The following is a 12379-nucleotide window of genomic DNA, read 5'->3' as shown; positions in this document are numbered from 1 at the left end:
TGTACAGTGGGATCCATGAGTATTACCGTGCAAAGTATCCATGACTATTTTCATTAATTTTCTCTTACATCCTATGTGTTTTTAAGCGATGGATTTTTATGTATCTTGATGCAGAAGTTGTCAACAGCTTGTTTTGAGTTTTCTTTCAATTCTTGAAGCTCTTTTGGTCAAATAAAGTGCACGAACAATGGTGATGGACTATTAGCACTGTAATACTCATGGATCCCACTGCACGTAGCACAGTAGACAAGCTTTTCAGCGGAATTTTCGAGTGAAGGCCAAGATGATTTTTTTCCCAAAACAACTTCCACAAGCACTACTTGAATTTGAAAGCTTGTCATTTCTGATGCGAATTTGCGCTAACCTTGCATAAAACTATCAATCCTTTACCATAATTATTCAACATATTATCACAGAAACTATATTACATTCATGAAATACGCAAGTTTCCTTTCCCGAGGGGGGCGGGGGAGAGGGAATTTGCCCTATCGATTCAATTCGTTTTCAGGCTTACGTCATTATGTTGATATGTAGCGTTCAATTTGAGAATAATTGACCAATTTAAAATTTACGAGGATGAAATTTTCATATGTGGCGCTACCTGCTTGATAATAAGAACACTTACTTACAAGCGTGTAAACCTGTTTCCTGTTACACATATAAGATCCAGAGTAGCGTTGGAGTTGAGAGTTTATGAAACCGATCGTCATTTGTTAAATTTCTTCACCATCTTATTAGTACGTTCTGGGTGTAAGGCAAACATTTGGTAGGTTCTTTAATACACCAACATTTTTCTTTCTACTTCTTATACTTTGCGACAAGGAATAGAACGAATGGAAGAGTATAATTTTCGGACTTGCTTATCAGTTTAAAATAGGGAATTGCGTGCTCAAGAATGGGTTAAAAAGTTGTAACAGATTAATGTGCTCATGCGCCTAGGTTCGCTATAGAAGCTTCCCTCTTTAATCATCTCCCCAACAGAAAATATCACATTCATGGAGTACAGTTGCCTTTTGCAAAAAGGTCGATAGGAGAGATAGGTTACAACTGACCGTGTTCTTTTCACATGTCAAAATGCACAAAAGCACAATGAATTCAAAGCCTTTTGTTAGCATTTCCGGGAACCTCCCTGTTGAAAATTGAGGAAGAAGGAAATAGAGTCCTACTTCGTTAGAATATTGATCTAATTTGCTCTTTTCCTCCTCTCGTTTCAGCCGAGTTCTGCAAGAACTGATCCTGCCAGAAGATCAACGTCCCCCGATGAAACGCCAGCAGTGCCCAGCGTTACGTTCCAAGATGACGTCGTGAGAAGAGGTGGCGGTGCCAAGCGGTCGTCTCGCGGAACTAAGAGGAAGCATAAGCTCGGAAAAAAGACATCTCCAACAGCAACACCTAGCACAGAGTCAGAAAATTCGGACAGGGCTCTCGTGAAACATAAAAGAGACAAGCGTAAAGATACGGAGAAGATCGGTGAAGATGATGTAGTGGATAGCAGAAAGTCTGAGAAAAGACCGGTAAGTGGCGCCGCTCACGGCGACAAGCGCAAGGAGATGAGGACTAGACCAACCAGTGGGCAATTGGGTTTTACGGACGACAACGCCGACGAAGTGTCGGACTTCGAAAACATAGACGAAGATGACACTGGAATGGGTGGTTCCACGGTGGTGCTACAGAAACCCTCAAGCCCTAATTCTTTCCTGTCCATGCCTTCCGTCAAAAATTTCCCCAGGGGTGCCAACATTCCCGAAACTTTATCGCGTTTGCTCGAAAAGAACCCCGCACGCGAGCAGGTCAGCGTGAAACACTTGGACGTTTATCCCGACGATTCTGCGTTCGATCCTCGAAACAGACACACTCGTCACGGGAGCATCGAGGAGGACCCTGGCGTTTTGGGGCCGAAAGTGTTCGAGTACTACCAGCGCAGGCTGAAAGAGGCGAAGAGAAGTGAAACTAGAGACGCAGAGACAGAAGCGAAACTAGCGCCGCGTAGCGAGGAGAAGAAGATTCAAACGAACCACCTTTCCGTGGACGACACAGAGGAAGGGTCTTCACAACACGAGTCGGCCTCGCACATGAGGAAAGTGAGGCGGCGATTCAACGAACTTCTGGATGACGCGTTCACTCTTTTCGGAAGCAAGAGCGAAGAGGAGGAAGAAGGCAGTTCACCGCCGCTCCGCAGAACAGACCAGAGAGTTCAGTCTGCACTGGACAGGTAAGGATTTCTAACTAATAACTAGACGTCGGATTTTTAGGTTCTAAAGGTATGCTTTTAGGTTTCTAAAATAGGCTCTAAAAACCATAAAATAGGTTCTAAAAATCCTAAAATAAATCCTAAGAAACTTAAGTTAGGCTCGGAGAAATCCTGAAGTAGGTTAAAAAAAACTTGAAATAGTTCAAAATTCCTGAAAAATGCTGATTAGGTATCGTCACCGGCAATGAAAATTTAACACCTATATCCTGAAATACGCACTATCTTGCATAACGTTATGTGTGTTGCCTAACCCTACGGCGATGGCAGAAGTTCCCATTGGAAATTTGCTATTAAAATCCACACTTCGCTGTATAGTTAGGCAACAATCTTTTTCATGTTATCCACTTCGCAATTTTGTCTCTGAGGATCATCTTATATGTTGAAAATAATCTTTCAACAAAAAACATAGTCAGTGGTGCAAATTTCAATACCGAAATATTAGTTTGGAAGGCGTGAATTCCACAAAGCACCGAAGTGGCGCGAAAGTGAGCAAGACCACACGGATCAGAAGTTTGCACTTTGGACTGTGCATGTAACAGTGGCTCCAGACATTTTGCCTTGTTTAGAGGTTAGAAAAAAACATCGTGACTTGGAGGAAGGGAAATTGACAGAGAGTATGTTTCAAACACCGTCGTCATTGAATTTTTGGTGACGAAACACAGCAAATGCCTCTGTGTGACATAAAAATCCTGTTATAGCTTTAAAAATATATGAAAACCTAAAACAAAGGCTTGATTTAGGCGCATAAACTTAAAATATGTTCTAACAAGCACAATAGTTTTTTTAGGCACTATAAAACTTCATCAGTTGTTGCATTTTTAAACGAAACGCTGACTTAACTTTTTAGTTCTTATATACCTGTAAAGGAAAAAAATAGGTTATAAATCTAAACTCCGAGGGATACTAATAACATAGAAAAGAATAAGCGTTTAAGTTGAATGCATTTTCTTAACGAAGGTGAAAAAGTTCTAACCATATTTCCAACGCAAGAAAAATATATGTATAACTAGTTTGTTGTGTGCATTCACAGTATAAATAATTCCCTGATCTTGTACAATGGGATGTAAAAATGCTACCACGCAAGTTGCCCATCGCCATGTTTAAACAGTTACTTTTACGAAATTCGAGGTTTTAAAATTGAAATGAAACGCTGACAATTAATGAAGCAATTGACAATGTTTGAGCGTTGGATATAAGGGAAAATAGAATGAAAATAGTAATGGACAATTTAGCTGATAATATTTATGCATCCCACTATACATGTGAATCATTGTGCAGGAGACACTAAGAATAGGTAAGTAGATGCCATAAAACCAGGAAAAAATAGCTAATAAACGCATGCAAATTCCAGCAGGAATAATCGACAGTAAGAAATAAAATTGTACATCGGCGATATCCAAAGTTTATTTCTAATGTGTTGTAAAATCGGATTTCATGCATTACACTGGCGTAAATAGATCAATTTTATATTTTCCGTTTTTTTTTGCAATTTTGACGTTAGCTGAGAGTCCAATAATTTTCGGCGAGTGGTAGAGAATTAGCCTAAATAAAACCCTTGCTTGTGTAAATTTCACAATGCATATGCACTCGGCAGCGTGTCCGAACCAGCTGTCCGAACTAATTGATGACTGCTATATACTCCGCAGGCCCAATTTTTTGTTCGATACGTGAAAACGTGGTAAAATATTGTACAGATTGGAAAAAAACAAGTGCCAATATAGGTGCTCTAAGTGCGAGAGGGGGTGAGGCGTGTACTCGAAGCTAGAAAAATTTACATAAAGCACCACCCTCTCCTGTTTTGTTATCACCATTTTGAACCAAAATAATTCCAAGGCTCGAGTTCAAAGGAACCAAAAGCATGCTTTCTCCACTCCAAGTCCCGAGTCATTCAACCCGTTTGCGGCTATATATTATCTTTTTCAAAATAATTTGGACACGTTAATCAGTAAACAGTTTCGAATCTTGGTGGGAAACATTGATATAAATGTTCTATAATCCTTGTCAGAAAATACTGTTACTGCTAGACAGTTTACTGTAAGGTTCGATCCCAGATTGCCGGGGGAGGGGTTATAGAATTCGTGCTTTACGTAGAATTTACGTCCAGTCTTGATTAGCGTCTGTTCCCCTCTCACTGTACGTTACTAGAATCGTTTCTGTTCATGTAAAGCTGCTGTTAAAGCGTGAATCGATCAACAAACGAGACAAATTACACAGGGGATGACGTGACGAGATTTACCGGCAACTTTCTAGACTCTTGCACGTAAATTTGCATGCTCAAACGTTAAACATATATGTTTAACGTTTGAGTGCAATGTCCATCATTTCCTCCATGCAAATATCAATTTTGTTCAAGAATCGAAAGCTGAACTGTATTTCCTGAAGTCTTCCAAGGGTAAATACAAAGGACAACATGGAGTAACAAATAAAGCATCAGATTCAATCATTTTGAAAATGGATTAATGGTTTAATCAGTTACATCACTAATCCACCATCAAAATATACTTCCTTTCTCTTACTTCCGACCACACAATTCAACGATTTAGTAGAAACAAATTTTCCGTCGTGCACGGACAAACGATAATTATGCCAAGCGAGAATATAATCCTGTATAATGTTTAGTAAACGAAACTTATAGAAGCTAAGAGCTGTCAGTTTGATGCATAATAAGCCTACTTCGATGGGAGTTTATTATCTTTCGTTTACGGCTTATTTTCATGCAACTGAATAACTGAATGCAATCAGATAGGTATATTCTGTGTAACCCTATGTACCCGTTTGAAGATATTTGATATACACCATCATGTTCCAGATCAATGAAGATAATTTATACTGCACTATGTTAAAATTTGGTTCAATTTTCTCACCAATTTTAGCGCTCTAGCACCGTTCGTGTATAGATTGATATTAGGTTTCTACACAAACACATACATGGATGCAAAGTATCTTTCTCATACGTGTTTACACAGTCACTTGAAATAAAAATAGGTCACCTAGATTCTTAATTGATTCATTGATTTGGTTAATCTTACTTCGCTTTTCTGCCACTTTTGGCTAATCGCGAAAGATGGGGATGAGTGATGATATGATGAAATTGATAAATAAACGCTCACAAACATCCATTCCCAGGTCGGGATTCGAACCCGGGACCCCTAGCGTCGTAGCGCGATGTGATAACCACACATAGACCCTGAAGTACTGGCTTTCCTGTAAGGCGTTATGTGTGTTGCCTAAGTCTCCGGCGATAGCAGAACTTTCTATTGAAAAAGTGTTATTGAAGCCGGCTCATCGTCGTAGTGTTAGACAACACATTGCAGCGAAGCCAGTATTTCAGGATCTGCATGTTCCATTGTTATTGACGGTGACTGTACAAGAATTTACATATAAAATTTTTGAGACGATATAGTTATGACTGAAAAGTGTTCTTGTTTAACTGTGATTTAATTTCTCAGAGAAATTGGAATAATATTTAGGAAAATGACGACCCTGGCTCTGTATACTACTGAAAAACATTGTTTTTAAAATATGATGATAAACATTTTTTTTTGTAACAACGAACATAATGTACATCAAATAAGAAGCACTCATGACAGAAAGTTTGATTGAATGTCTCTGCCCTGTCAGCTGTGCAAGGGCCAGAATTAATTGGATCAAAAGGCACGTCCAATCAATGTCCAGAAGGGAAATTGCGTGCCATTGTTGCCGCTCTTCCCTGTATGTGGGTAGCAAGCGTGTCAGGCCCTTTCGAACACAAGAATGCTGATCGATATCTCAATGAACTTTCGGAAACTGTCTGCATTTCCGTGTAAAATGTAGGAGAGTTCTCCGAAGCATGATTTGTGTGGCCATGATGCTTTTCAGAAAGAGGGTCAAGTTAGACCAATGAGTGGACTAATCTCTTTGGGTTAATAATAATTTAACTGAAGCCTTTTTCAAATCTCTAGTAAACATGAAGATTTACATAACAAGATTGAGGATTTGGGTTGAGTTGGTGCTTTAAGCTCATTTTATGCACAGTAAGGCTAATCGGGACTGGACCTACAGTTTAAAGTGGGATCCGAACCACTATGTGCCTCCACCGGGTATCGAATCCGGGACCCCTTGATTACAAGGTGACGACCCTACCACTATGCCATCGGGAAGGCACAGGATTACTTAGGAAAAGGCTTATATAGGACAATATTGTCTGTGGTTTTCCTGCACATGTGAACCCTTGATTTTTTTTTCTACGAGTTGGCTAGGCTTGTCAATTCCTATCAGCGCCAAATTTTAGAAAATTCATTCTTCTTCAAACACTTAGGTATAATTCAATACGTTTCGATCAGATTTAGTTTTCCAACTCTTCTACTGGATGAGTCTCGCTATTTTCTAATATTTTTTTTTCATTGAGATTTTAAAAAATCGTATTCTCGCTTGTTCTTCGGAAGTATTATTACATTATATTATTGTAGTTTAATTGATTTTGTTGATTTTGCTTCGCTTTTCTGCCTCATTTGGTTAATCGCGAAGATGAGGATGAGTGATGATCAGTACCGACGATTGGGTTCCAAAACTGAGGGGGTAAGGACAGTTTACTTTCTCTTGGTAGACAGAACACCGTAGCGACAAACGACAGGCCATACGTGTCGCTTGGGATCTAGCCAATCAGCAGCAACGTTTCACACCGTACCTACATGACAGGCCGCATAAGCCTGCGTTCGATTGGTGAAATCCTCAAGTGATTCGTGTCGTGTCGCTTCGGTGTGAATTCTCCCAAAGAGGTCATACTGTAGAGGCAAAATCTGGCAAAAAGGAGGGGGGCGCAACTGCTCCCCATGACCTCTAATCACCGCCACTGGTGATTATATGATGACATTGATGAAGTGACACTCACAAAAATCCCTATGCCCAGGCCGGGATTCGAACTCGGGACTCCTAACGTTGTAGCACGCTGTGCTATCCACATTCAACATGTTTACAGTTCTCATTTAATTTACATGTTTGTGTTCGTAGTTATTTTAGAAGTTTCTTTATCTCTGGAGTATGATAATTTCTTCCACTTGAATGTACAGTGGGATCCATGAGTATTGCCGTGCAAATCGTCCATGACTATTTTCATTAATTTTTCTCTTACATTCTATGTGTTTTTAAGCAATGGATTTTTATATATGCTGGTGTAGAAGTTGTCAACAGCTTGTTTTGAGTTTTCTTTTAATTCTTGAAGCTCTTATTGGGTCAAATAAAGTGCACGAACATGGTGATGGACAATTTGCACGGTAATACTCATGGATCCCACTGTACCTGTTCACAATTTAATCTTCAGTTCCAGGGAACAATGATTCTCAGAATCGGAAAATTCAGTTAATGTGCTTTATATTGAATTACAGGCCAAGCGATCCGTTATTGGAACAGGGGATTTCACAGTATCGTCCCAGTACTTCATACTCACGGAAACAGCTGGTTGGACGATCTCGTCCAAGAGTTGCGTCTGCAGGGCCTAGAGGAGCATGGGAAGTGGACAATGATCCCCTAAGAAGCCAAAGAAGGTCGCGACCTCTTAGCGCTGGACCCTTTCGCAGATCCCGCACGCTGACTGTGCCCGAAACTCCAACTTCGAACACAGATGACAGCACCTACCGCACTTCTCCGTCCGAACCAATCGTCGATAGCAGATTCATCCTGGTCGACAGTAACCTGCCAGCCACGGATCCGGCTGTTCCTCTGATTGAGGCGATTAAGGACGAATTGAAAAAGTTTCAGTGTGGCACTAATTTGCCTGGAAGTACGTCCAAACAGTGAACAAACGCACAGTTTTATACCGTGAAATATTAGCCTAGGTAATGAGGTGTGGTTCATAATTTCATTACAAAAACTGAAGTAGTGTGCTGGGCAGAGCGGCAGCGAAGGGTTAAGAATTGTCAGAGCATGAGACTCCCAGGATTAATTCTCCTCCGTTACCACTCCAACCAGGCACTGGGAAAGGGTTGCTACCATTTACTATTACTATTCTTGGCCAACAATGAAAATAAATAGCTGTCAATTTATACTAAAATCTATTCTATAGATTTAAATAAACAAAATCAATAAGCACAACTCTCCCACCCATTGTTTTATACAAGATAAAACCCCGTTGGCCAAAGAAAAAAAAATCGAATTGTGAGTTTTGTTCAGTTCGTGCACGTTAAAAATTCAAATTGATAAAGTGGAGATACACACGCTGCTTTGCTGCCACATTTCCTCTGTCCGTGAGGCTGTCTGGCTTCACTTACATGTCTGGATCAGCTATCCTCGCCTGCAGAGCACTAAATTGTTCTGGTGGTACGAGCTTATCTTCTCGTGGTGTAACACAACACAGTGGAAGATAAATCCTCTCATCCACTGTACTCTTGTTCCGTCCACCTCACCAAAAGACACAAAGGAGCAGGAGAACAACGAACGTTCTTCTCCTTCCCATACTTAGCACAGTTTCATCTCGTCCTTTCGTCAGACTCTCAAAAAACACACTGTTCTGGAAAACGCACGTTTCCCTCTTCCAACATTTTTTTTAAAAAAAAGAAAGAAAAAGCCAATCAGTTCGTCAGTTCTATCGCCCTTTGGCTCCTCTGTCCTCCCTTGGACCAATGGTCAACCGTCTTTCATGGTTCCTCTCTTTTTACCGGGTTTTGCACAAAAAAACGAGGGAAAAAGTCACTTCTTGGACTGCCAACACACCACACACCACTGCCAACTCGTATCCTCATTTTCTACTATCTAGGATCCTGTATACATTCTTTGTTGTAGCTTTTGTACTCTATTATTACATGTATAACCACCCTTCACTCGTTTGCAATGGATAGAGGATTCTCTTATTAATTAATTGTCCAAATTACGTAAAATGTAAAATTTAGTTACTTATATAGTGTTATGACTATACTGGGACATGAAGTGTCGCTGGAATGCAGGGGTTGGGGTAACCCTACGACCTCTTTGTCTTCTGGGGTGACAAAGAAAATACAAGAAACGGTCGAACTGAGGACAACGAAGAAAAAAAAATAATGGCCTTGCCAACGAGGAAAGAAAAAAAAACTAAAACATAATACTACTAATAATAACAAAATAAAGGTGCGCAGTACAGTAGCCAGTGACCTTTCCTATCGATTATGGATACCAATTCAGTATTGACACGTACTAAACTATTTATTGTTACAATACTAAACAGAAAAATTCACTCACGTATTTATTGTTTAGACAAATTACTTCCTTATGTACACATATTGATTCTTTTAGTATATTTTAAAACGCTTTTCTACCTCAACATGTTCATCGTCCCGATCGAAATGAATGGTAAGCTGACAAAGTAACAAACACCAAGCAATATAAACATTAATACAAAAACAACAACAATAATGTTAAAAAGTACAAAAATATATAGTAAAGGGGTAACGTTTCATATACGGGAGATGAAGACTATTCAATGAGAAGTAACTCAATTATCTCCGAATGTAATTGTGTATTTGAATAAAATATGCCGACGTACGTTGCAAATGTACAAGTAGTAGATAAGTTGAGATTGCTACCAATTACTTTCTTTTTAACTTGTTCAACTTGTGTAGCATATAATATTCTATTATAAATATTAGGAAAGAGCCGATACAAACATTTTATCGATATAACAAATGCCGATATAAATGTAACTGATACCGATGATCTTATTATAATATTATGAATATTTAGTACAGAATTTGAATAATAAATGCATTTCTTTAATTGGTTCATGTAATCATTAAGAAATAATTGAACACTTCTATTCGCAGGAAAAACTAATCTACTTGAAAATTGTTTTTAAAATGTGAGTGTTAACTATAGTTAGTTAATGTTCGCAATATATCAGTTTAAAGCCGCGGTCCAGTTGTTAGTGTGTCCCGGGTTCGATTCCCAGGGTGAGTAAGCCGCAATGTCCCTGGATGGAGAGACTCTGAGATATACCCAAACTCTTATAAAGGGCAATTCTCGGGATAAAAGCAGACGGAGCGTGGTGCTGATTATATCACCTTTACAAATGACCGAGATCGTGAATGTGCTCAAGATACCTCCATACCCCCCCCCCCCCCATATGCCTCCATGGCACGTTACAATGTGCAGTGCATAGCTGAACTTCATAATGTATTAATTCCTGTTTTATTATTTATTACAGATCATTCAATTGCAAGATATTAAAAATGAAATTTAGCGATGTTTATTGGCATACTGCAAACTGATTCTTATACATAGTAAAGGCAATCTGAAATAATTGTTTTTTTTTTTAGAAATACCCAGCATATCCAACAGAGAAAATATATTTCAAAAACGAAATTAATTTTTTAACTACAAAAAAAAAAGACTTCTTTTTCATGTAGCTAAAGAATTGCATAACACAGTGACTCTTACATAAGACAGCGCTTGTCAAGCTTGTAATAGAGATATAAGATTGATAAAATTACTCACAAATTTACTAATAAGCCGACATATCTAAGAACCACCCCCTATCTATAACAAACACACATCCAACCATGCAAGAACAAATATGAACTTAAATATCTGAATATATTGTCATTCAGTATTATACTCGGCCAAGAATATTTTCCGTCCAGACAGCAAAACTTCTTTATTTAATTAGGATAATCCGAGTTTAGAAGTTTATATAATGACGTTATTTCGAGTACAAAATAGAGTTCACATAAAGCGTGAAGCAAGTCATGCAATGACAGTTTAATATATTTTAATCCAGTTCCATCTATTGGCAAGATGTCAATTATATTTCAGTACAATGTGTTCAATATAGATAGCACAATGAATCTTTAGAAGGTTCATTTTCTCGTTTGAATCATCAATGATTTACGGAATAAAGTTCCAAAAAATATAATTTCTTACTCATTTGTTTGTATAGTTATTTATGTATCAGATTGAAATAACCGTTGTTTAGTATATAGAATACAGAAAGTTCAAACAGTATTGTAGTGTTAATAGTTTTGAAATGTACGTTTTGTAAGATAAGATATTGTTGAAAAGAAATCAAAATGCAAATAAACGTAATTTAAAACTCCACCATTTTGTTCTTTTTATATTTTCTTTGTCGTATTTTATTCTTCTTGGGAGCCATTATCATCAACATATGGTCTTCGAGGGTGTGCGCGCTGGTGCGGGTGGCAATCTCAGTTACCAAGACTACAAGTAGAGAACCTCAATCTAGAAAACCAAATAAAAAACTTTGATGGGAATCGATGCACAGATGGCCAATCGGAAAGCCGCTTCGTGGCCTTGGTTTTTAAAGTGCTAATGCACAACGTAGGACACGACGGCGAATGGCAGAAGTACACAGTCGGATGATGATGATATTAAGATTTACCAGAGAAGTATGAGGCTATTTTGTTGTTATTAATGTTGATGAGATAACTTGAACATTTTCGATTCAACACTAGTGAAGCCCAGGCACCTAGCGATCAAGTCACAGCCACAAATGCTCTTGACAAACAAACGGACAAACCATTGATCCTGCAGGTACGGTGCTTTGCATCTCGTCTACTCAACTGATCTATGAAAGTCAAAATCTTAATTTTTTTAGTTTCATTATAGAATTTAACTTAGAATGGCGTTGATTTGCGGTTCACTTGATATGAAAATTAGATTTTAAGCAGTTAAGTCCAATTATAAGCATATGCAATACAAATGTAAAAATATATACTGCATGTTGGAGAACTATTAACAAATGTCGATACGATTATTAATATACTAAGCCCATAAGTCCGTCCGTTTCAACTTCTGATAAAATCACAAATCGCACGCTGGATTAAAGTGTAACTAGATGTGTTATTTTCTGCATGCAATTGTAAAGCAAGTCTGAGTTAGCCCACTCGAATGTTTTTCGAAAGTTGGCACTACTGGCAGAGTGGAATTTAAAAAAAAAAACAGATCGCTTTCTCTCTCTCTCTCTCTCTCTCTCTCTCACACACACACACACACACACAGAGCAGAGTACAGTCACGGACACTTCTGGGGTGTAACGATTCCATTTAGAATGGTATTATTAGAACACAGAAGTGTCCGTGACTGTACAAGGTCCACTTGGGGTTCCACTTTCATTGTTCACTGCAAACACGAGGTGCAATTGCAATTTGTAGTCTGATGACGTAATTA

At 38.6% G+C, this 12379-nt stretch overlaps 1 protein-coding gene across 1 annotated transcript in view; it reads left to right on the top strand.

Moving 5' to 3' along the window:
• LOC145978180 (uncharacterized) overlaps window positions 1-11290 on the top strand; it is a 33059-nt gene extending 21769 nt beyond the window's left edge. The window contains exons 4-5 of the mRNA XM_083110620.1: window positions 1215-2212; window positions 7615-11290. Coding sequence (XP_082966746.1) covers window positions 1215-2212; window positions 7615-8026 — 1410 coding nt within the window. The 3' untranslated portion in view covers window positions 8027-11290. The remainder of the gene's footprint in view (window positions 1-1214; window positions 2213-7614) is intronic.
• The last annotated feature ends 1089 nt before the right edge of the window (window positions 11291-12379 follow it).

Source organism: Lepisma saccharinum, chromosome 1 (genome assembly GCF_977018435.1).
Source record: "Lepisma saccharinum chromosome 1, izLepSacc3.1, whole genome shotgun sequence".
Lineage (NCBI taxonomy): Eukaryota > Metazoa > Arthropoda > Insecta > Zygentoma > Lepismatidae > Lepisma > Lepisma saccharinum.
The sequence above is the reverse complement of the archived record's forward strand: the minus strand, read 5'-3'. Positions and strand labels throughout refer to the sequence as shown.